Raw genomic sequence first — 25,017 nt, 5'->3', positions numbered from 1 at the left:
GAAATTACTGATAAATTAAAAACTAAGATGAGATAAAAAATGTTAGTTTGATTATTGAAGGATCCACATAAAATAAAATTTGCATATTTACACAAAAAAATAATAACTATCAACTCTAACGATTGCCACCATGTTTGGCCTCTATTCTTAATAGCTTTGATGATTGATACCATTTACCTACTACTATGCATGTTTATTAGTATGTGCGTCAACTATTAAACAGATAATCTAATTGATCTTAGCTTATTTTGATATGGTTTAGATTGACTGTATCTTTTATTTTGACGTATAATATAATTCTTGTACTCGGGAGTATTTTTGAAACTATTTCAGTTATCTCGTTCTACTCCATATTATGATTGATCATGGTCATATCTTAAGATTTTGGCCTGCTTATCAATATTATGACGGAACCATTCTCTTTGAATTTACACATTCTCACTTAGAAAAATTTATCATGATCGAACTCTGATCTAATTTTGTAAGAGTCATATGATTCTCATTTACTCTAATTCTATCAAATCTAATCCATATGGTTTAACTTTTAGCTGCCAGTTGATTGCTGAGATAGGACATAAATACAATCAGAGAAATTAGCAACTCTATCCAAAACATCAACCATTGCCATTGCTTCAAATGCCTCCCTCTCCCCTCATCTATTGTCAAGGTCTAATAATGAAGGATGGAGATCCATAACTTTCCACAAAATATAGCACCTAAATGGCTCCCTCAAGTTCTTTGGCACCATCTACCAATATGTACTCTATCATGTCTCTATCATCATCCTTGTCAATCATAGGATCATCAAGAACTCCATATAGGTCTTTGCATGCTATTGTCATCCTCTCCTATAGTAGCTTCAATGACTAAGAGGCCCTTGCCTATACCACTGACATGATCAAGCACCCTCGACATCGGTCAGTGTCATGTGCTTCTTTTCACTACCATCTTCTACTAATAACTTTAATGTCCATAAGTGCATTGCTGACATGGTGATGGTCTTAGACTTGATAGTGAAACATCGAACTCGTCACCCATCAAGTAGGAGGAGCAAACAGTAGTAGGGTTCGTGGAAATCATGGAGATCATCGATGCCACTAAGAGTTGCAGATTCTTTCTAGTAGAGAGGTCACTATAGCCTCATGTGATATCTTTGGTGGATAAAAAAGAGTACTCAGATATGGGATGCATGTAGATCCATCTAATGTGCTTGGACTTTATGGAGATGTGATAATTTGATGTTTCTTCTCAGAGTTTTCAAGTAGGTTGCATTGCTAGTAATAGCTTTAAGCCTTTATGGAGGGAGGAGATTATGGAGGGGATGGGGCAAAGGATGAAGACAGATGGAGTGATGATGGAAAAAATAACAAGGTTGGTGTAACAAGTGGGAGGTGGCTGATAATGGTTATGGCTAGGTGTGTCATGAATGGGACAAGAGCTAAGAGAGAGTGAGGAAGACATATGCCATAGTCTTCAAGGTTAAGATGGGAAAGGAAAGAAAGGAAGATAAACAATCAGCCAAGCTTTTACCCATTTATCTTTTTATTTATTATAAAAATACTCCTTATTTTATTGAAGCTATCTAGCTTGCATCCAAGATAAGTTCAAATTGCAGGGTAGCAGGGGTTTGTCATTAGGCTTTAGATGCTCTTTTGTATAGCAGAGAATGCCTATGAAGAAAGAGAGATCTATATATAATCTCCTTCATATTTTACAATGATCCCACCAAAATGCTTAAACAAATGATCATACTAATATGCTAGAGTAAACTAGATTGAAGGTGTTTGCAATTTAGAGAGGTATTTTTTAAGATTGATTTGTAGATAATGATAAGATAAGATTCTACATAATTTTGATAGAAGCTAGATATGATTTACAAAAAGGATCTATGTACATTCACGTCTTGCATGAGATATTAGTAAATTCAACCAAACTTTATATTATAGCATTTTCTTTATCTGGTAGCAAATATTTCTCAATTTTTTTCATAGCAAAAAACTGCCTACCCATAGTTTTTATAAAGATAACCATGTAAAATAAGAATTTTTAAATCATTGTAGCATCTAGAAATAGAAATGCATGGCACGAAATTCCTAAAAAGAGAAACAACTCAATATTCTTCAAAACAAGAATATGAATATTCCAAATAAAATATGATTTAATTGGATATGTTATTCACATAAATAAATTTTTCTATGATGTCTAAGAGATGGGAAAATGGTGAATGAAAATTATATGCAATCAAATTGACACTATATGCAATTACATTGGCAAATTCAAAACTAGAAACTGAAAAAAATCATAATAATCTAGTATAATTTTGATCAAATATAACTTGATCACACATGATATAACCCTTATCAAAAGTCAAAGTCATATAAATAGTTCAGATGACAAGTGAAGCACAGATTGAAGGTCATAGTGTAGATACTTGCATCTATAAAGTGCATCTTAATTCATATACTTGATGGTAAGAGTTATCTTGAAAAAGTGAATCAAATGTCTTTATACTGTTCAAAAGAAAAAGAAAAAAAATTAGTGATGTATTTGAACTTGATAAATCAAACTACTTTGTATAATTAGTTGAATATGGACACAAAAAATATATATAAATACAAACACAAAACTATAGTAGCCCAACTATCCAAGTTGGAAGATTTAGTATAATTAGTTTATATGTTATCATGATATTAAAAAATCATGAGTTGGAGCTTTTGGATCTACTAAATTATTATCCAAGATATAGAGAAAATCTCACAGTGGGCAATGAGATTTTTAGAATTTTTTTTATACATATGCTTTTAAATATTGAAATTTATATTAATATTTTTTTAAAAATTAATATTTGCATGTATAATCTCATGTCCTTGTGGTGGGTATATATGTAAAAATGAAAAAGATAGGTATACATGAAAGATAAGTACGTTATAAAGATATAGATGCTAACATCTATTGAAGGGGATATTCACACGAGGTTATGTAAAAAGAGAACAAGTTTACTAAATACCTAGTTCCGGCGATCCACGTGCAGAACTTGCTCAAATAAAACGATAGATACTTATATGTAAATCTTTCAATTGATAGGGGTCTATCTGTAACAATCCTTTCGTCAGTTTTGAACTAATTAGAAGATACTGATCGCGTTAGTAGGCCGTCAGCTCAAAATCGGCTCAGAGGATATCTTTCAGGAAGCTCCCGGACAAAGGTATTATTATAGTTAAGTATCTCGGTTTCGTTACAAACCTATCCCCACTTAAACCCAAACTCTTCCCCTCTTCGACATCTCTCCCGCTACTCCCTCTAAAACCCTAATAAACACTCCCATCCGCCTTCTGCACCGCCACCGGCGACGAATCTCCAGGAGAAACGAAGCCGAGAGAGGAGAGGAGCCGTAGAGACGATGGGCCCGGAAACAGACTCCATGGATCTCAAGGTGAGTGAGCTCTTGAAGGAGGTCCGGCTCGACGCTTCCGCCATCAATTCCCTGGATCGAGCTGTCTCTTCGGTCATAGATGCCATCAGAGCGATCCCAGATCAGGAGGTAAGCTCTGAATCGACTCCGGCCTTCATCAGAGACCTTCGCGTGCCCTCCGACAAGGTCTCCTTCACGTTCCAGAGCCCGGAGCATGTCCAAGTCGGTGGCAGCCACTCCATCCGGTCTATTGCAAAACCTGATGTCAATGTTGATCTTCTAATTCGGATGCCCAAGGTGAGAAAACGAAAAAGGAGGGGTTTTTGTTTTTTTTGTTTTGTTTTTTGAAACTTAGTACTGCTGCTGTTTCTAGGAGTGCTTTCACGAGAAGGATTACTTGAACCATCGGTACCATGCAAAGAGATCCCTTTACCTTCGTGTGGTTGAGAAGAGCTTAAAATCATGCCCTGTCGTGAGGAAGATTGGATGGTCTACCTTTCAGAATGAGGCCCGAAAGCCTGTTCTGTTAGTTTTCCCAGGTTCTTTTACGTAGATTGCTTTCGAGTTTTTAGCTCAATTTGTAGTTACATGCATTATGCACTACTTTGGTTCGTTACTAGTTTAATGGGGTTATGACCCGCCTGATAATTTTATTGCTTGGATGAGGATCATGACCCACATCATAATTTTATTGCTTGGATGAGGATTATGACCCACATGATAATTTTATTGCTTGGATGATTATAAACGGTCAATTAGCATATTCTTTTACGTAATGTAGCCCTCCTTAGGTGGCTTATTAATGAAAGGGTGTTAATATCTGGATAAGTAAAGTCTGATGTGATCCTTTGTTGGTGTAGTCATGGAGATTGCTGAGCATTCTGAATTTTTCATTCGGATAATACCAACAGCTACATCTGTGTTTAATGTCTCGAGGTTGAATTTAACAAGAAATAATGTTCGTTCATTCAGCCAAGGTAACTCCTGCTTCTTCATCCAGAACTGGAATTTTGGGATGACTTTTCTTCCTCTTTATTTTTAGTTAACTTGTGTTTCAAATAAAAATTGTATGTGGGCTTTGTTGCTGGCTATTGTCTTTTCTTTCTTACAATTGCTCTTTGGATTTTTCTGGAAGGTGGTGTTACTCAAGCTACTCCAAAGTACAATAGCAGTATAATGGAAGACATGTTTTTGGAGGAAAGTGCAGAATTTGTCAGAAAAGTTTTTCTTGAATGGAAGAGCTTGGAAGAGGCTTTAATTTTACTTAAAGTAAGTGTGGTAATTTCTTAGCATTGGTTTTCCAAGTTCATTGTGAAATGCTGGTTCATAAGTCAGTTAAAGAACCTCTACAATATTCTGCACCTGCTGGTATTTCCAAATATGTTTATATTCCTGCTAACCTCCTCAGGGTACATTTTTTGTTGAGATAGTGGAGCAGCATGTCTTAGCTTGAATGATAATATATATGCTGCATATACAGCTATATTGCTTTTGTTCTTTTATTGAAGACATAATTTTTTTTTACTTTTTATGATGCAGGTTTGGGCTCGACATAGAAGTTTCATCTACATGCATGATTGCTTAAATGGTTACTTGATATCTATCATAATGTCATACCTGACAGTACGATCTGGGGGAAATCTTATAAACAAGTCAATGAACGCGATGCAAATTTTTCGGGTCACATTGAAATTTATTGGTATGCACTTCATTTAATGTTTCCTAGTCATGTTGATGATATGTACAATATTTTGAGGTTAAGTTCATACCTTATGACAATAGCTGCTGAGAAGAAATTTTCTGTCATTGCTTTGGTGATTAAGGAACAAGCATTGTTTGACATGTTTGTCTGTGCCCGTATGATTGCAAGTTTAATTATAGTGCATGATTGAGACATTAGTAGACTTTACAGTTATGCAGGGAATGCCAAATTCAGTTGGATTTTTCTGTTTCATTTTTAATTAGTCCTTTGTGGCTGCTTGTCAGATTTTGACTACAGTGCAACATTTATATATGTACTTTTGGTCCATTGTTGAGATACCACTGTCCAGATCTTTTGTTCCACACAGACGAAGAGACACTAGAAATTTTTGAGTGCTAAATGAAGGTTGGTATGTGGAAGAATGGTTTTCTTCTCTGGTTAACCTGCTGAAATGGAGGAAAAAATAATGTTGGCTGATTTGTATAATTTAAAATTGACCTATGCTTACACACTTATAAACCTGGTCCCAGTGGTTTTGCTGTATCCTTTTTCACATTCTGATCACCATGGCACTATAATCTCAGCCAAGATGCTCTCTGTGTTTTGATTGATGATTTATATTCCTCATTCCTTTTTTTTTTCCTCAAAAATATATAGATCTATGCAGTTACTGTGGTTGATTTATTTATTTATTTTTATGAAATCCTTTTTGATTAAGTAATATGTTGTTATCATTGATTCTTTTGATTGACTAAATCTTTTTGTGCTCCATGCATATTTGAGTAGTAACATTTGTTTTTTGGTTAGTCAGGCAATGCTATACAGAACCTTTTTTTTGAACCTTGTCACTATAACTGTTAGATCTTTTCTTTCGTTTCTTTTCTTTTTTCTTTTTTAATACTTGCATGCTTGCCTTGAAATACTGAATTTTATACTACTACTTGCAGCAACTTCAAGTTTGTTTGAAAAGGGCCTGTCTCTTCAGCCTCTAGGCCACAGTAACCTGTCCAAGGAGGTATGCTGCTTATATTTTGTTTTATATATGCACATGTCTTTTTTTTTTTTTTTTATATTCCAGATGTGACAGTGCAAATTTCTCTGTTTTGTATATTCTGATAAGATGGTCAGTGAATTTCTGCATTTAGCTTTCTCACTTGCTTCATTGTAGCATTTATGTAAGTGCTTTTTTATGCAACGTGAAATGGTTATCCAATGTTTTAATTGTTACAAGGAAATTCCATTTTAATCAAATGAAGATATATGCATGCTGTACATTCCATTTCTATCATCTTTCTGATAATATTTATGGGGCAAAATTCCAGGATATGGCTCAATACTTGCAGCTGTTTAGTGTTGTTCTCTGTGATACATCTGGCCATTTTAATTTGACATTCCGGATGACAAGGACTGCCTTTTCTGCGGTATAATATAACCTAGCAAGTCAATTTTCCTAATTCTCATTTATGTCTGTCACACACACGCGCGCGCGCCACACACACACACACACAGAGGGAGTGTGTGTATGTGTCCTTGAATGCTCATGTTTACTTTACATGCTCACCTGTGAATATGTCTGAATACGCTTGGTTACTCAGCTTCAAGATGAGGCTTCATGGACACTCAATTGCATCGACAAATGCAGAGGTGGTGGATTTGATGAGATTTTCATGACCAAGGTTGATTTTGCTGCTAAGTTTGATTACTGCATGAGGTACGCAGATGAAATATATTAACACATTTTGTGGCTTTTACAAATTAGTTTCTTCATCCTTTTATAAGATATATGAGTTAAACAAGCAGATTTCCTTTTGTTAAAGCAAGTAGCTACTGAATCAGAGAATGGCTTATATCGATCAGTATCTCAGGATGCTTGGACTGAGGCATACTTATTATTTAGCTACCTTAGCAGACTGCCCAGATTAGCATATAATAATTGTGTCAATTTATATTGTTGAATTGCATGTTCTTGAAGGACCATAACCAACTTTAGCTAACAAAACTTTTTCCATTTGTTAAATTCAAATTATCTCACCATTTGGTGCTATCCAATGCCTAATCTCCGAAGAATTCTTTATGCCCCAACCCCTTACACTAGAGCAAGGAACTTTAAATAACATTTCTAATGAGTTATGTCTTCACATTTTGCACTTGTAAGTTGTAACTGCTGATAAGAGGGTTATAGATCTGTGGCATGTCACTTCAAGGGAAGAACAAGCAAATCAATTTGATAATGAATATACATCATAGCCATTCCTGTATGTTCATGGACTGATGAAAAAAGTACTAAATACTAATGCTTCTATGGCATTAATGGTAATGGTATTATACCAACCAATATTTTGCAAGAATAAAAGAGAAAGAAATATGTTCACGGCAGGGGATAATTATTTGAAGAAATGCTATATTTAATGCTAAGATATACTTTATGTATGTGCATGTGTGTATGTAATGCACGCATCCAAGTTGTGTGCTCATGTTTCTTTACACCATTGTAGCTTGGAAGTTGCATCTAAGGTTAAATTGCTGAAGAACTTTTAATTTGGTGTGCTTATATGTACTGAAGTTCATAAGAATTATTGCTGGAAAGAACTGAGATTTGCATGTTTATGGGTGCAAAAGTTTGACACTCTTTTTCAATAAGTAGCAGAAGAGAGAATAGAAAAGAAGGAAAATGAGAGGAGTGGTGAACTTTGGACCTGAGAGAAAGTAAAGAAGAGAAAGGGTGTTTCTCTTCTCCCCAAACATCTCTACTTTCAGAGAGATCAAACAGTGTTTCAGGAGACAAAACTCTTCTCTTTGTTTCTCCTCTCTCCTTATTTAACTATCCAAATGAGAGATTCTGACTTGGTCTTCTCTCCTAATCAAATGTGGGATTCCGATTTTTTCTCTTCTTCTCTCCAAAATTTTCAAATAAGAAGAATGGTGATAAAGAATTTTAAGAGCTTGGTCCAGGAGGTAGAACCCTTACTTATTGGTTATGTAAGGGAAGAGAATCATGAATAGTAGGCAATTGGCCAAATTTGTATTTATTAAAACCATTGCTCAGGACAGAACTCTAATGTGAAAGTGGCCATCATTTGTTGTCAAAATAACTATTGAACTTATGATGGAGAAAAGAGGCGAGGAAAGTAATCTGTTGGATTCTGTGGTGTTGTACTTTTGTTTCCTTTAACCGTTGCTATATTTTTACTGCTGGTAGTTATTTCAACTTTCGATATTAAATTCACTCTAGCATCTTATTTCCAAACTCTGTAGTGCTAGACTAGACTATAAAGTGCAGAGTGTGGCTTTTGGTCTTGGAGTTGGCAAAGTTGGCTCTGAGGCAGTAGCAGAGAAATTATAAATAGAAGAGTTTTCCTTTTAGTACTTTTCATTTAGAATGGTAAAGAAGATACAACTTTGCTAGGGTGATTGGATTATTAGCATTGAAGCCCTAAATTTCTTTTTCTTTCCTTTGTGTGAGATTGAAAATGATTCTGTCTCTGTGAATAGGGTAGTTTAGGTTTGTCAATGCCCTCAGCTGCACAAGTGATATTTGTTTTCTCAACCAAAATGGCCATATGTCCATTATATGTATTTTTAGTGCCCATCTAGCCATGTGAGATCACTGGTTCCTCCTGCTGGTGCTTCTTCTTCTTCATTTTATTTCTATTATTCAATGCTGTGATGTCTATATATTGATACATTGCTTTGCATTTTTTTTTTCTGTTATTTGAAGGGAAATTTTGGCTGCTTAGTTGGTGGATTAATATTTATAGGCCTCAAAGGATCCATATTGGAGCAGAATAGGATTAGAGATAGCCCTAAATAGGAATGCTTGGCCACTGAGGATCTGTAAAGCTGACTTTGAATAGCTGGGAGAAGACATGATAATTATGTTTAATATATGCATGATATTTCAACACCTATTGCCTAAGCACTAAAACAGTGGAAACTCCCATAATGTTATGTCCATGCTTAGAACTTTAAAGCGGCAAATCCAGAATATGCAAATACTAAGCCTCGATAAATAGTTTCTTATGAATGTCAGTATTACATTTTTAAATACTGAATAGATCACAGGCCCACCAACAATTATCTTTCAATTTGGTTTTTAGAATTTGTGAAACTATTCTACTACGTCTTTTGGTGTATATGACAGCTTTTATCAGGTCTAACACTTAAATCTCCTTTTTTTTTTTTTTTGTTTATAGCTTGTATATTGAGTTAGAATAGAGAGATCAGAAATGATGGGTGAAATTAGCACCAAACAAATTATGGATGAAATATTCTGCATATGATTTCTGATTATTTACAGTTGCCTATAGTTCGGAACTTAAATATTATTCTTGATTTTCCAATTAAAGAGGCAATAAATTACCAAAACTATTTTTTCAGGGTAAATTTCCTGTCAAATGTGCAATATATTCGAAAACTTAATCATTTTATCAACTGACGTATTTATAGAATCAGTTTTCCAGTTTGTCTTGGGCAACTCCATGAAACTTGCAAAATTTATTATTACTGTCCATAATGTTAATTTATAATCAAGCCATATGTTGCCTATTATTTTGAATATACAAATATAAAATATAAATTACTTTATTGTTTTTACCTTGTTTTCTCATTTCCAGAATAAACATGAAAGGAAATGCTAGAGTTTATGCGTCAGACTTCTGCTTGGATGATGAATGTTGGAGAATATGCGAGAAAGACATGAACTCTCTAATTCAACAAGGTCTAAGTGACAGAGCAAAGTTAATCCGTGTGAACTGGAGAAACACACCATCTGAATGGAATATAGATGACGTATGCTATGTGATCCTTAAAAATCACTTTTTTTTTCTTCATAAAATATCTGATGGTAATAATTTAGATGATCAAGATGCTTATGTAGGGTTTCTCAAAGTTCAGTTATGAGCCCATGCTTGTTGGTATAATGACTAGCTCCCAAGAGAAGAGCTTTCGAGTGGTAGATGTTGGTCCAAGCCCTGAGAATAAAGAAGAGGTATTTTCTTTTTTTGTTTTTTAAGTCACTTAAAATGAATGATGTTCATATTAAACTGAAAAAAAAAAAAAACTGATACATATATCATTTTCCAGGTTGTAAAATTCAGAAAATTTTGGGAAGAAAAAGCAGAACTAAGGCGATTTAAAGATGGAACCATTGCAGAGAGCACAGGCAATTCCAATCTTTCTGTTTTTATTTTGATTTATTTTATCATATTTCTTGCTTGCTTTCTTTAATGAATATGGTATGGTGTTATATATGTCAGGAAGACTGATTAATTATTTATTCACCGTTATGCCTGTTTTCAGTGTGGGAGTGTGAGCCATGGGAGAGACATCTTGTTATCAAAATAATCATTGAGTATATTCTTACTAAGCATTTTCTTCTACTGAAAGAAGACATGGTTGTCATAGTAGATCAGCTTGATTTTTGCCTACATCTTGATGGTAAAGGTGAGACTCTTGCTAGATTGTTGTTACAAATATTAAATGTTTTTCTGTTTCTAATGCACTTATTTTTTAAAATCTTTTTATTGTTTTTATGTGCAGTCATATTTTTAACAGATAAGTTGCATTTGTTGATTGACAGATCCTATATCATTTTCTGGGGGTCTGATTAGAGCTTTTGAGATTTTGGCTAAGCGGTTACGGCTTCTAGATGATATTCCTTTGAGAATATCTAGTGTACAGCCACTAGATCCAGGTTTCTTTTTATTTGAAATCAAAGAAAGCAAAATGCATGCTGGTTTATATGCTGTATTTCTTTATTTATTTTTTTCCTTTGGTCCATCTATCTTAGTTCATCATAATGCCTGTTTTCTGTCCGGTAGATCCACTGTTTTTTATGGTTGCATAATTATTATGCAATTTAGCACATGAAGATTTACAATAAAAAAGTGTCTCAATCACTGTAGTGATGGAAATGCAGAGAAATTTACCAGGTTAAAAGCTTATTTGAAAAGGCTAGCTGCTGGCATTCTAGGCCTTCAGCCTTTTTTCTTAATACGGAAGAACCCAGCAATTTGAATTTTCTTTCATTTGGTTCCTTGTGTAGCATCTGTTGCATGTGCTCGGTTGCAGAAGACTTTGATGGTGTTATGCTCGCTTTAATAGTCAAAGAATGAGTCTGGGGAAAAATAGGCTAGGTTTTTTTTTTTTTCATTTGGCACATACACATGAATTCAGGGATTCTTTTGCATAAAAATTAGGAATTAGAGCATCCCACATTTGTTGTTGTCAGTTCAGTTGTATGGTTGTGTAACCTGTGAATGAAAATGCTTCCTGGCACCACTCTCATTCCTGCCCCAGTCCCTGCATGCGATGACTGGTGGGATGGTACATAAGGCCCATCTGTCACCCATGAGACCCATGTACTGCACCAAACCCCGACTGCCATGGGGGACTGGTTCTATCAGCAGGGAATGGAGTGATGCTGGGAATCTGCAGTCTTGTGAAACTACTACCAGGTCTGATCCAGAAAATATGTCATCCTTCATTCTGGAATATGCGAGCAGAAGCAAGAACACTTTCTTAGAGTTGCTGTCTGCAATGAAGCTATAGAAAGCTATTCTATGACATTGCACAAGTGAAACAAAGTTAATGTGAGAATAAGTTATAAATCCTTGACCTGTCTTCTCACCAATGTTTTGTAGCAAAAGCTATGCAAAATTATCTATGACAGCTCAAACAACGTCTGTTGATTTTAGTTTTTTTTCCCCCTATTATCAACCTTATCTCCTTATTTTAGTTATGCATTTAATATGTTGGTTGTTGGTGTAGCTTTCAGGCACACATCTGTCCTTCCTCCTGAACCTCATCCACTGGCTTATGAAAATGGTTTTGATAGAAAACCGCCAAATTTCACTACAACTTGTATCCGGCCGCTAGAAGTTATGATTCAGGTATTACACCCTGCTACCTTTTTTTTTGTGATTTGACTTGATGACATTTAATAGATGGAAAGATTAAAGTAATTTAATCTTTTTAATCATGAGAAATTTTGTAGGCTTAAATGCTTAGTATATAAGGAACATCTAGAAAATGATGGAGAAATGGTTATCAAATATGTTGTATTCTGCGAATGATATTTCATTTCTCTTAAGTTTTTCTTGTGTTCCATTAAGCCAGTCATTTCTGGACTACTGGAATTTTCCATTAGCATTTCCTCCATTCATGTTTCCCACTGATTTATTAGCCTTCTTCCACCATTTGGAAGCTATGATGATTCATGCATTACTGCAGATTTATAACATTTCTGAAAGTTTTTTGTATGACCATATACAGTTGGAGGGATCAGGGAACTGGCCCTTGGACCATGTAGCTATTGAGAAGACTAAATCTGCGTTTCTTCTAAAAATTGGAGAAAGGTAGTGATATTAAGCTTTCCAGGAAGGTTGACTGTAGAGCTTCTTTTGTTATTGACATCTACATGCTTCTTGACTTGATGATTTAATTATTATTATGGCAGCCTTCAGGATCGTTGGGGTGTATTTTGTACTGCTAGTGAAGATGAGGTAGATGTGCTTATGTCTGGATATGCATTTTGTCTTAGAATTCTGCATGAGAGAGGCTTGAACCTGTCAAGAATCCAAGGTTTGAAAGTTCAGTTGTGCTTCTTTTTTTAATTGTCACTATGTTATGTTTAACTAATAGATGAATGATTTCTTATAGCTGGAAATGATAAAGTAAAAAGTGCTTTATCTATAGACAAGGAGTTATTCCTCCGAAGCCAGCATTCTAGCATGATTAATGGTTTGCATGGCCGTTTCCCTACGTATGGACCTGTTGTTAGGTGAGATCTTGTTTTCTGTGGATTAGATATGGCTTGATATTTCTGTCTTACCTGTAAAGCTGTATCTTTCATGTTGATATTTGTTCACCCTTGCATTAATTTTCCTTTTTCTTTTCCCCTGTTGTAAAGGCTTGCAAAACGCTGGGTTTCTTCACATCTATTTTCATCATTCCTGGCCGAGGAGGCAATTGAATTGGTAGTTGCATACCTCTTTTTGAAGCCATTTCCATTTCATGCTCCTTGCTCACGGATTACTGGATTTTTAAGGTATGCTTGTCTCTACTGCCTCAGATGGCTGATCATCATAATCTCACTTATCCTGTGTCTAACTTACTTTTGTAGGTTACCATTCTGGTCTAACTTTTTTCTTGGTTTGTTAAATGAAAACTACTTCTGGCCACAGAACAAATGTTTCCATTTGTAATTTGTTTTGAATGGTGTTTCTTCTATGTAAAAACATGTTCCTTTTTACTATGTCTTTTGTTATTCATTAAATTAAGATGTCAACTTGAACTGCAGGTTCTTGCGGTTACTATCAAATTATGATTGGATCTTCTCTCCCTTGATTGTTGACATAAACAATGATTTTACATCGAAGGATGAGAAGGAGATAAATGTGAGTACTTTATGTTGTATTCAAATTATTGGTATTAATGCTTAACAAATTATTTACTGTTAATATCATCTGTCAATATGTGATGGGTAACATTGTGTTTTGTTGGACAGGAAAACTTTATGTTGAGCAGAAAATCTTATGAAGAAAATGCCCAAGATGTTGAGACGGCTATGTTCTTGGCCACATCATATGATAAGGCATCTGAAGCTTGGACCAAGTTCTCACCAAACAGATTGGTAATTTACTTCCTCTGTATTCATCATCAACAAAAACAGTCAAATTTTCACCTTGAATTGTTTCATATTTCTTCATATCAGTTAGAAACTATAATAAATGTTCGTGTAAAAAAAGTGGTATCGCAAGCTGTTGTTTGCAATATATTGTTCTAAACTTTAATTTCAGGTGCTCAGATATTAGACTTCCAGTCATCAAACAATTATCTGCTGCCATGTATAGTTTCACCAAAGCAAATGTCTTCTTTTGCTACTGAATTGAGGTTGAAAGTCCTAGAAACAGTAACTGATTTAAATTTCTTCTTTCAGGAATATTAATATATTAATGATGCCTTTAAGCCAATAACTACGGATTGGAGAACTAGGCTGACTTGCATGAATCTTGAAAGTAATTTTTTTATGATCTCTTATCTGCCTTGGCATTGATATGCAAACTATTTTTGGAGAAATGAACTTCAACATTATTGCTAGCAGCAAGTAATGTTATATATGAGCTCATTTCCACAGATACAACCATGTTAAAGGCCATCATTCTTTCCCATGGATACAGAAATTATTTTCTATACTATTTCACTACTTGAGTCCATGATAGTTATGCATGTTGGTTATTTCAATGGTGATGATGGTATTGTTCGTTATACCAATAGTGGTGTTAATGTTGATGGTCAACACCTATGGAAAGAAATTGTTCCATTTGTTAAGCAAACATGATCCCCTTTTTCAGATCTCTCTCTCTCTCTCTCTCTTTCTCTGTGTCATGCTTTTGTGGGTTGGTTGCCCTATATATATGCACATATGCATATTCGATTTCTCTTGGTCAAGGTTTTCAATCTCAGTCCTGAATCCCATGTCGGTACATTACCACAATGGGTCAGGTCAGTACAGTATGCCCCTGTACTGACACATGGTACGCTGTTGGGATTGGGGACAGCAGCTGAACCATGTATCAATACAGAGGCATAACAAGCCCTTGTACCATACAGGTACACTATTGGGTCAAAATGCTATGCCTTGTACCAGCTATGGTGCACGTTGGTACTGGAAACCTAGTTGTCATGGATTGGAAACCACTGTTGCACTAGTATTCCTAGCCATCTGACTACCAGCACCTAAGTCTGAGGATGCAAATGGGTCCAATTGGTTTGTACTTTGTTGGCTGGTTGAATCCTGATCCTTTGGTGATGCAGTCCATTTTTTCTCATTTTCACATCTTCTCTTATACATGTAACTTGCCCGAACTATTTATTTATTTATTTTTTTTCTGTTTTTGCATGTAAGAACTGCAAATATCATTTGAACTCTCTTTTTCTTCTGATGGTATGGCATCTGTATTTGGTATTATAGCATGAATCCAACTTATTGAGTTGAACTTGTGCGGTTATTTAAAGTCTAGGATGACTTTAAACTTCCCTGCACTGTGTTAGAGCTCCGAGATATGTCAATTTTTTTCTCCTTTTTTAACATGGTAAGTTTACTAAAATAGGCAATATCATTATTCCATTTAAATTAACTTAAATCTTTCTTGATGGACAGATAATTTCTTTCCTTTTTCTAAAAGTCTAATGCTTCTTGTCTTTGGATGGGCCTTTTGTTGATTCTAGATGCTGGTGATGAACCTGACCATTGTTTCTAGATGCCGCTGTATTTCTAACTAATAACTCCACTGTATTTCTGACTAATAACCTCTCTGAATAAGCAACTGTTTCAACACCCAGCTCCTTGTTCCAGAAAAGAATTCTGCTTGTTAGTGGTTAATCCAGCGGTCATGAGATATACGCTTTTAAAACATCACTGTACCACAACATTCTATGCATGGTCCATGATCATGTCAAGTCACTGAAATTCTTTCAAATTATTTCTTTTGTATTTACTTGAGTGCATGTGATGCTAATTTAGACATTGATCCTTGGTACAACTTTTTTTTTTTGTGGAGAAGGTGCTCAAGCGGATTGTTTCTTATGCCCGAAGCAGTGCAGATCTTTTGACCAATCTGATCCTTCAGGGTCATAATGGCCCTTACACATGGGAGGTGACACCTGATTTCCATGCTTCGATTGATTTCGGTGGATTACAATAATCATTTCATCTTATTACTTCTGTATTTGGTCATAGTGTCTGTTCCGGACTCCTTTGAATAACTATGATGCCGTGGTTCTTCTCCATCGAGATAAACTTTCTTATCCTCGAAGCCTTCTTTTCCCAGCTGAAATTAATAATGGTTGGTTTATTGACTTGCTCAATCTTTAGTGTGGTCTTATTGCTCTTCTTTCTAAAGCAAGGTACTTGGGGACAACCTTGCAGGAAAGCATGTAATTTGGGGAAGAGCAAGCAAGGGTTTCCATCCCTACATGTCACTTGGGGGTGCACTGAAAAGCTTGGAAGATGCAAGGAATAAGCTGATGGTCAACTTTGATCCAGTTAGATATCTTTTGGAGGACCTGAAGGTAAACATGTCACTGTTTAGCTACCAAAGTTCAATCCATTTGATGGGAAAAGAAATTTATATTGTTTAATCAATTAACAGAGGGAGTTTCCGGACACCTTCAATGTGTGGTGTGATTCTCTTGGAGGTGATGCAATTGGTCTGACATGGGAGAAGAGGGATTCAAAGGTAACTGGATCATTTAATGGAGAATTTACATCATCGCTGGTAGAACTAACCAAAAAAATGCTGTGCTCCCTTTCATGTTATTTGGAATCGGTTGAATATCTAATTCCTCCGTATGGCATCAAGTGCTATTCTTAACAATAGACCATTTTCTTGTTCAATTATCTCATCCTCCTTGTGCGGTTATAGCATGGGGCTATTGAAAGGTAGATCAAATTTTGACAGATTTTTTGCTTCTTGCAGAAACGTGGTCGAGATGAAGGTGATGAGATTAGGAGAGACCCAACAGATATTCTAAGAGAAGTCGGAGAAGTGGGTAAGGGGTTTGTGAAGAGTGTATATCTTCTCAAGGCTCCAAGGTTCCATAGCTAATCCTATGTTCTTCCCATCATAGCCCATACATGCTTTTGTTAGTTTCTGGCATCGAGATAGCTAGACATATGCTTCAAATCATCAGTGAGAATCAGTTTGGTATCTCAGAGCTAGAAGATGTCAAGGTTTAATCATGCAATCGTTCCCAATGATGGGATCGCAATTTTGTTCATCAGGTGGCAACGATCATTGTTGGGTGTGATTATAGCGAAGTTAAAATTGCTGGTTCATGCTTTGTTTGACATCGGGGGAGAGCGAGGTTTTGGGTGATCAGAGAGATTGGTGCAAAGAAAGCACCAACAAAGCAGAAATGTGTATATTTTATATATTAATTAAATCGGGGGCTGTCATTTATAATATTTGTTCTGTAATGTGGTGGTATGCGTATCACATCGGTAGGATTAATGGCAGAAATCGTTTTTCCCCACAAGCGATGGGTGAGTTATGAGATCATAGTTGTCCTTACCTAGAGCTGGTTAGCAAATAGGTCACCAAATACTCGGACTCTAGATGCCTGTGTAGAAAAATTCTTGCTGGCTTTTTACATCTAAACCTTAAAAACTGATTCAGTGGGTTACTTTGTGGTTTTATGAGTTAATTTTTATGGGGTGCTCTTTTATTATTTTTAATAAAATGATACAAAATGTCATAACCGTCCATTACATAAGGGTTCTTAGGATGATGTTATTTTTTTTTTCTTCTTAAAAGTATTCTAATTTGGTTGAACTAAATCAGATGGATCCAAAGTTGGTTCAATCTAGATTTTTTTTTATTTATTTATTTTTTCAGCAGCCTCCACTAGTGATCCTATGGTATTTCGATCAAAATTTATTCCTCATTGTGCCGTCTCTCTGTCGGTATCGTCTTTCTATCGTTGCTGGTTCTTCATCAGTTTGCGGATGGTGGGGGATGTGGGGAGTTGTTGGTTCTTCATCAGTTTGCAGATGGTGGGGGAGGTGGGGAGGGGGGGGTGGGGGGAGGTGGGGGGGGTGGGGGAGGTGGACGAAGGAGGAGAGGTTGACGGTGGTAACAAGGAAAGAAAGGGGAGGAAGTGATGCTGATGGCGGGGTGAGTTCGGTGGATGAGGAGGTGGTAGGGTGGCGGGGTGAGTGCGGTCTAGAGGGAGGAGGTGCAGGAGGAGACGGGCAAAGAGGGGAGTTCGGTGGTGGTAGCGATAGAAAGGAAGGGGAGGAAGTGGTAGTGATGGCGGGGTGAGTTGGGTGGAGGTGGCGATGGTGGCAGGATGAGTTCAATGAAGAAGGTGGAGAAGGTGGGGAAGGAGGAGACAAGCGAGGAGGGGAGGTCGGTGGTGGCGGTGACTAAATGGAAAGGGAGGAAGTGGTGGTGGTGGGGTGAGTCCGATGGAGTTGATGATGGTGGCAGGGTGAGTTCAATAGAGGAGATAGAGGAGTTAGAGGTGGAGGGGGGAAGAGGAGATGGGCGAGGAGGGGAGGTCAGTAGTGGTAGTGATGAAAAGGAAGGGGAGGAAGTGGTGGCGGGGTGAGTGACGTGAGTCTGATGGAGGAGGAGGTGGCAACATGGCGAGGTGAGTCCCATAGAGAGAGAAGAGTTGGAGGAGGTGAAGAAGAAGGAGGTGGTGACGGTGGCGGGGTGAGTCTGATGGAGTGGGAGAAGGTGGCACTATTGAAGGGTTGGGGGGAGATGAATTGGGTTTGAAAAGGGAGAAAAATATTTAGGAAAAGGCTCTAAACTTAAAAAAAAAAAAAATACTAAGCTATCCGTGCAACCATAAAATAGCCTTGGAGTTCTATAAAGTTACTTGCATCAGCTACGCCCATGACTGGCAATAGGAGATTACCGATGGATGGATCTTGACGATCCATATTGAATCAAATAGGCAATATTTTTTTTTGAAGATTAAAATATGATTCTATGTTTTGCAGTACTATAGCAAATGCCTTATTTCTATGTTTTTCTCTGTTATAAACTTCAATAAGTATAAGCTAAAAAGTGCTGGGAACCATAAATGAGCTAGGAGACTGATTGGTGCCAGCTTCTAGTGATTGATGTATTAGAGGTGGATGGAATGCTCAAACTTCCATCCTCTTTTTCCAGTTGGCTTTCTATTTGGCACATGAATGTGCTAGTTATAGGTTGTGTGGACGAGGATCTTTAACTTAAGAATACTAGATTTAAGGACGTAAAACAGAATTGAAATAGAAATCAGAATAATCATCTCTCTCAATATATTTGGTTAATGATTGAAATCAGAATGAAATTTAAATATTAAGAAGAGTAGAGATTAGATTTTAGTGGGTTGGAACATATTCTTATTTTTTTTGGAACCGAAATCCCTCAATTAAACAACTGGTACGAGAGTCACTCATTCCCAATTCCATGATAGAGTTCCCCAAACCAAACATGCCCTAAACTTGATATATCAGCATAGCAAATTAAGTGGTTAACATCCACACACGTATGTGAAAATACATGGTAATGGTCAGTGGTCAATATTTTCTCACAGGAATGGCGGTCAATGCAACTTTGTTTTGTTGTTGGAGTGAGCTTTTGTTACTTGCGACTATCATGGGTACTGGAGTTGTTCACCTGATCAATACCACTGTCCCTACTATTGAAAAAGAATCCATGGTGTGCTAGATGATGTCTGCAGGGTAGTTTTTTGAGAGACTATAATTTTGGAGAGTGATGATTCCCTTTGCTCACCGAGAAAAGGTGGTTATGATTCAACAAAGATGGCATTGTACACAAAATTTCTGAATATAAACTAAGAAAAGAAACAAGAAAAAAGAAACATGAAAGAAGCACATCACTAAGACCAAGCTATGCTGTCAACAAAAACTTATCGTTCAATCTGGCTGTCCAAACAATTTCATTCCTTGATCACCATAAGGTTCACCACGACCAAAATGAGAAACTATTCCTTCATACTTGCTACCACAACTTGTAGTAGAAGAACTTTGAGAAACAGGAGCACTATGTAAATGAACTCAGAAGAACAATTACAAATTTGATATGCTAATCCACCAAAAAAAGATCACCCTGGGTGATTATTTAGAAATCATTCAAGGATTTTAATGATATAACATGTAGTTAATGTGCCAACTATCTTCCATCCTTCCCCTGCCATGGTTAAGCATGGTGCTACTCACCAGCATAAGCATAAAGAAACAGGAATTCCATTCTTTCTGCTTTCACTTTGATTTTTTTCCTTGCTTCTTTTTTACCACTTCATCAATGTACAATATACCATTGCCTTTGTAGACTTCAGGGGGCTTACAGCTACGAACAACACCTGCAAACTGGTGTACCCTTTGTTTGTCTATCCCTGTATAACAAATAATGTTGGGTTTAAAGCAGAAAACACGAACAGCAGGAGGAACAGCAAATTCAACCTCATGACTGTAGCCCAATTTTAAGAACAGTTGGCGACCTTCTGCTTCAGTTCTTGCTCTAAATCCAACTCCCACAATCTTTAGAAACCGAAAGAATTTGGCTTCCATCTACAATTTCTGGAAGCTTGGCCTGTCATAGAAATACAAATTAATAAAATGTCCATCTGAAGCTACAGGCATGTGTAAAATAACACCAATTCGCTACATGATCTGCAGACTTTTCATCAAGGATTTTGACACTAACCTTAGACAGATAAAGAAACCAGATTTATTACCTATTTTGATTGCTACCATCACCAATGACTTTTAAAATTAACTCTCAAAAAAGAAAAAAAAATTAAACAACATGAATAGCTGACTGGCTTCATGCCCTTGAGAGAAGAGCAACTATTAACCACCATTTTTCTAGTTCAATATATTCACAACATGTTTGCTGATGTTAGAAATAAAAGTGAACCAAGCAAAACAAACGAATTTCACAAGCATGATACATGAACTAGTTTAAGTGAAAATTGATATCGTTTAAAAGCAATAACTAAAGTGAAGGAATATAACAAAAAAAAAAATGATGTCATCATATCGAAAATGCCTTATTTTCTGCTTGGGAGGTCAAGATCTTTGTTTGGCACTATCCAGAAATCAAGTTGTTATGAAGGATAAACTTGAGCAAAAAAATCTCATTTTTTGGTCCGATACCAAATCCTGTAATATATAAGATGAGACAGCAGATTATATCTTTTCCTAGAGTTGCTTCACTCTTTCGTTGCAGAAAGATCTCCTCAGAGCGTGGAGTTTAAACCTAAGGGGATTGAATCTAGAAGCGCTGGTCACATTGAAGGGAATGAAATGTGAGCAGCAATGTGAGAGGAGTTGGACATGGCCGCTGCAACTTTGCTTTGAAGTGTATGTCTTAAAAGAAATGGGCAAGAGTTCAAGGCTGTTAAGTACAGTAGAAACAAAGTCTAGAGAGGAATGTGGATCCTTCTTCATAGATTTCAGTCCTTAAAAGACAAGGAGCATTCAAAGGTTATCGAGGTGATGGAGGCGTCCAATCCATATTGTGGCCTCTGCTGGATCTGTTATTGAGCCCTTCTCTATCAGCTATTAGCTCCCAATTCTATTATTCCCCCCTGCTACTTTCAGCTTTTACTCCTTGCCTTCATTTCATGTTCTTGACCCTATATGGGGTCTGAGTAGAGCTAATATGAGGATAGTGACACAACAACCCAAATAAGATTGGTCTTGACTGGATGACTTAGGATGAGACAACAATAATCTGGAAGTGATATATCATCTCTAAAGTACTGACTATTAAAATTCATATATTTTTGGAGATCTCTAGTCTATGCATCCAGTGATAAAAAAAAAAACTATTTAAATAACAAAAACGATATATATTTTTTTGGACCATTGGATGCACAGACCAGGAATCTCTAAATCACATAATTTTTTGATAGTATGTAGCTTAGAAAAGATAAATCATATCCAATGACTTGGATCATTGATGTCAAACTCTCGATCATCCGGTTTGGATCAATCTTATTAAGACTGTTGTGTGGACGCCCACATATTTGCTCTACTCTTAGGATCTTCTCTACTTCAATGTAATAGGCTAATGATCTTATGAATTCGATATGCTACCATCAAAAATCATAGCATTAATGTCAAATTGGAATTTCTAATATGCAATTAAACCATCAGTTTTCCTTAAAAAAAAAATCATCAGTTAATATATGGCCCCAAAATGATTATGAGCCAAAATCATAATGAAGAACCATGAAAGTTTTGGATGAGAAACATAACAATGATCTTCTAAGTAACATTCTTATCACTGACACCACATCTACCCTTAGAAAATTAATTAATTTTCCCCCTAGAGTTCTAAAAATAATATTTCAATTCTCTAATCCGATCAATGTGGTGACATTCTAGGCACGAGCGTATGTGATTCGATGTCCAAAAGAATTTGCAAGGCAAACAATCACTGCGGTATAAACTATATCGTAACAATCTTTCCGAAATGCTTTCATTCCATGAACAAACATAATCAATTTTTTAAATTAAAAAAAGATCAAAAATTAAAAATAATGGAAACTAAAAAACATATATCCGAAGTCTGAGAGAGGGCAAGCTTACCACGAGTGGAGCTGCGATCCACGGCCGGAGGGTGGTCGTATGGCGGTCGGTCGCTGGTGGTGAAGGGCAGAGGAAACGAAGCGGCGGGAGACGGAAGGTTAGGGTTACGGGTTTCCTGGGGAAGAACGCACGTGCCGTCTATACACGATATAAGGCGGTAACGATGCGCCGAGTTCTTAACATGCTCACACTTTGCAAACCAATGGTCGGATCTGATCTCGGGGACTCACGAATCTTAACGGAGTCCATGAACTAAATAGAAGCGCACCAGGATGCGCCGTTAAGCTTCTCGCCGACCACTAATTGCTTTCACAGCTACCATCTCCTCCCGGGCTCTCGAGAGCTCGATCCCTCGCTTCTTCTTCTCTTCCCTTTCTTTATTCTCCGCAAAAAAAAAAAAAAAAACCAAAAGCAAAGGGAAAGAAAGGAGAAACGAGTAAAGAGATGGCATCGAACCCTCCTCTTCCCTCCTTCAAGATTTGTTTTCAGAAATTTAACAATTTCTTTGACCAGATTATCGCGGTTTATCTCTGGTCTCGTAAGATTATTTCGACTGATTTTTTTCTCGTTTAAAAAATTTTCTTGAGACATATAGATAAGAATATCAATAATATTAGATTCTCTTAGCTGTATCATTATTTTTAAATTTTTCGTGGACTTCGCGAAGATGTTTCATCGTTTGGTTTCGGAAGATTAATTTAATGTGATTGCTGCTGCAGATAATCTTGGATTTGTCGTCGGTGGCTTGCCGTCATATTTTAGCTGAAGTAGCTATTGTAGATAGCTACATGAATAGCCTTATTTAAATTGCATTTGTTAAGGGCTGTACATTGGGGTTGACCCATGCTAACTACAACTGTTGAAATTGTCAAGAGAAGAAATTGATCCAATCAGAATTAACTTTTAATTAGATTTGATCAATTACTAACATGGTCCATTATCAATGATTTCTAATCCTAGATCTATCCCAGTTAAATGGACTTGACTCAAGCTAATCCATTAACCCATGAATTATGAAATTAATGTCTTAAATTTTTGATTCTCAAATCTAGATCATTTAATTCTTAATTAAGTTTTGGGCTAACATGGGTTCGGATTCGATGTTTGAAAATAATTTTTAATTTTATAAAATATTTTTATAATCAATCATCTAATGATCAAAATATTAATTTTAGATTTAATATATACTATTTTAGATCTAAAATAAAATTTTAAATTTTTTTTTATTGTTCATCATCATGAAAAAAATCGCGCAGTACCCCTACACATCATAAGAGATCCCATCGAATGGATAAATAGAGTTGTGAAATCTTGATTTTTTCTATGATCGGATGGCTATGAGGATCTGTCCAATCAGATTACTATACTATTTAAATATTAAATTAATTATTTAGATCTAATCTAAATAATTAAAATCAAATTTTATAAAGATCAGTACAAACTAGTACAACCTTTACACTGTAACGGGTAAACCTTACATCAGGACAATCTTATATCAGTTTGTACGATCAGATCTATAATTAATTTTAGATCTAAACATCATATATCAGATCTAATCTAAATTAAATTATAGATCTAAATGCATGTAATATCAGGTTATATGCAAAAAAATTCATGTCATAAGAAATCGCTCTCTGATACCAATTGAAGAAAAAATGGATAGTTCGAAGTATATATTTTTAAAATTTTATAGCAAAAAATAAAAGATTAAATACTTTAATCTTCTAAACATGTCTTGGATTATATCTAAACTATCAATTAAGGATCTATGATATGAATAATTTATATATAAAATCTGATATAAAATAAAAAACTGCATCGATCATATCGACGCCCTGAATCTGATCTAATCTTTAGATCACATCGGTTGAGTTCAGAACTCATCACCTTTTTATGGATTGATGATCTCTGCTATTGGTAAGTATGGTATGAAACTCTCACTGATACCGAACAGCCGCACAAATCGTCCGACCTCTACAGATCATCCACTCGAAGCTCTGATCAGATTTTCTTTCGTGGGAGTGCTAGCTCGCATCGAAGGCTCTAGATGGCTGATCCAAGCTCCTTTCTTTAGATCTCCCATACTCCTTTAGATCAGAGGATGAAGCTTTACAAGAAGGTGGTGGTGTGGGAGATTGGATAAGACTCACTTTTGTATTTTTTTTCTCACAAAATCTAGAGTTAAAATCTTAGACCCTACACCTCACGCCCGAGAAAAAGAACACTTCCTTTGTTTCTCATGCACGGAAGCCCAACCCACTCTCAACTTGTCATGCCCCAACTCTCAAGTTTCTCATGCCAAAAATTACTTTTAATCTCACACAAAACTGATCCCTTCTTAAGGGTGGCGTCCCATAGAAGATAAGGATATGGAAAAGATAGTTTCGGTTCAATTTCAAACATTGATTGATCCTTATCACCAATTCAAATCAAATTTGAATTAAATTTTGAACCAAATTTTATCTTCATCTTATGAACTCAAAGAGAGGTCAACCAACATTAGAATAGTATAAAAAATATCATGCAAAAATACTTTATGCATGGAGAAAGGTGATGGCGTGAAGAGAAGAGTCCAACTCAATTTGGACTCTAGATTTTCATTCAAATTCAAATATATTTGAACTCAAATTTAAACCAACTAATTTCTAATTTCAAAAAAATTAGATGTAGATATGGAAAGCTTTTGGGCATGAGAAAAATTCACTTAAAATTTTTTTTTCACATGAAGAATAAGAGGGCGCAGAGAAAGGAGGTGCAAGAGATTTGAATTCGAATTGTTTTCTC

At 36.0% G+C, this 25,017-nt stretch overlaps 2 protein-coding genes across 2 annotated transcripts; one reads left to right on the top strand and one right to left on the bottom strand.

Moving 5' to 3' along the window:
* Window positions 1-3,250: 3,250 nt before the first annotated feature.
* On the top strand, window positions 3,251-17,082 carry LOC105055924 (uncharacterized). Its single transcript, XM_073247498.1, has 25 exons — window positions 3,251-3,709; window positions 3,786-3,951; window positions 4,273-4,389; window positions 4,548-4,681; window positions 4,952-5,111; window positions 6,062-6,129; window positions 6,437-6,535; window positions 6,710-6,825; window positions 9,728-9,902; window positions 9,991-10,101; window positions 10,197-10,275; window positions 10,413-10,556; window positions 10,693-10,806; window positions 11,883-12,004; window positions 12,387-12,469; window positions 12,571-12,695; window positions 12,774-12,894; window positions 13,024-13,161; window positions 13,414-13,510; window positions 13,621-13,746; window positions 15,680-15,772; window positions 15,856-15,961; window positions 16,045-16,187; window positions 16,268-16,354; window positions 16,595-17,082. Exons 1-25 carry the CDS (start codon window positions 3,401-3,403, stop codon window positions 16,721-16,723), a joined length of 3,162 nt encoding a protein of 1,053 aa, XP_073103599.1. The 5' UTR covers window positions 3,251-3,400; the 3' UTR covers window positions 16,724-17,082.
* Window positions 17,083-19,587: 2,505 nt separating this feature from the next.
* On the bottom strand, window positions 19,588-22,330 carry LOC140853241 (large ribosomal subunit protein uL6m-like). The gene is made up of 2 exons (XM_073247497.1): window positions 22,234-22,330; window positions 19,588-20,227 (listed from the first exon to the last, which is right to left on the bottom strand). Exon 2 carries the CDS (start codon window positions 20,203-20,205, stop codon window positions 19,897-19,899), a length of 309 nt encoding a protein of 102 aa, XP_073103598.1. The 5' UTR covers window positions 20,206-20,227; window positions 22,234-22,330; the 3' UTR covers window positions 19,588-19,896.
* Window positions 22,331-25,017: the final 2,687 nt, after the last annotated feature.

Source organism: Elaeis guineensis, chromosome 13 (genome assembly GCF_000442705.2).
Source record: "Elaeis guineensis isolate ETL-2024a chromosome 13, EG11, whole genome shotgun sequence".
NCBI lineage: Eukaryota > Viridiplantae > Streptophyta > Magnoliopsida > Arecales > Arecaceae > Elaeis > Elaeis guineensis.
This window is presented reverse-complemented; position numbering and strand designations above follow the sequence as displayed.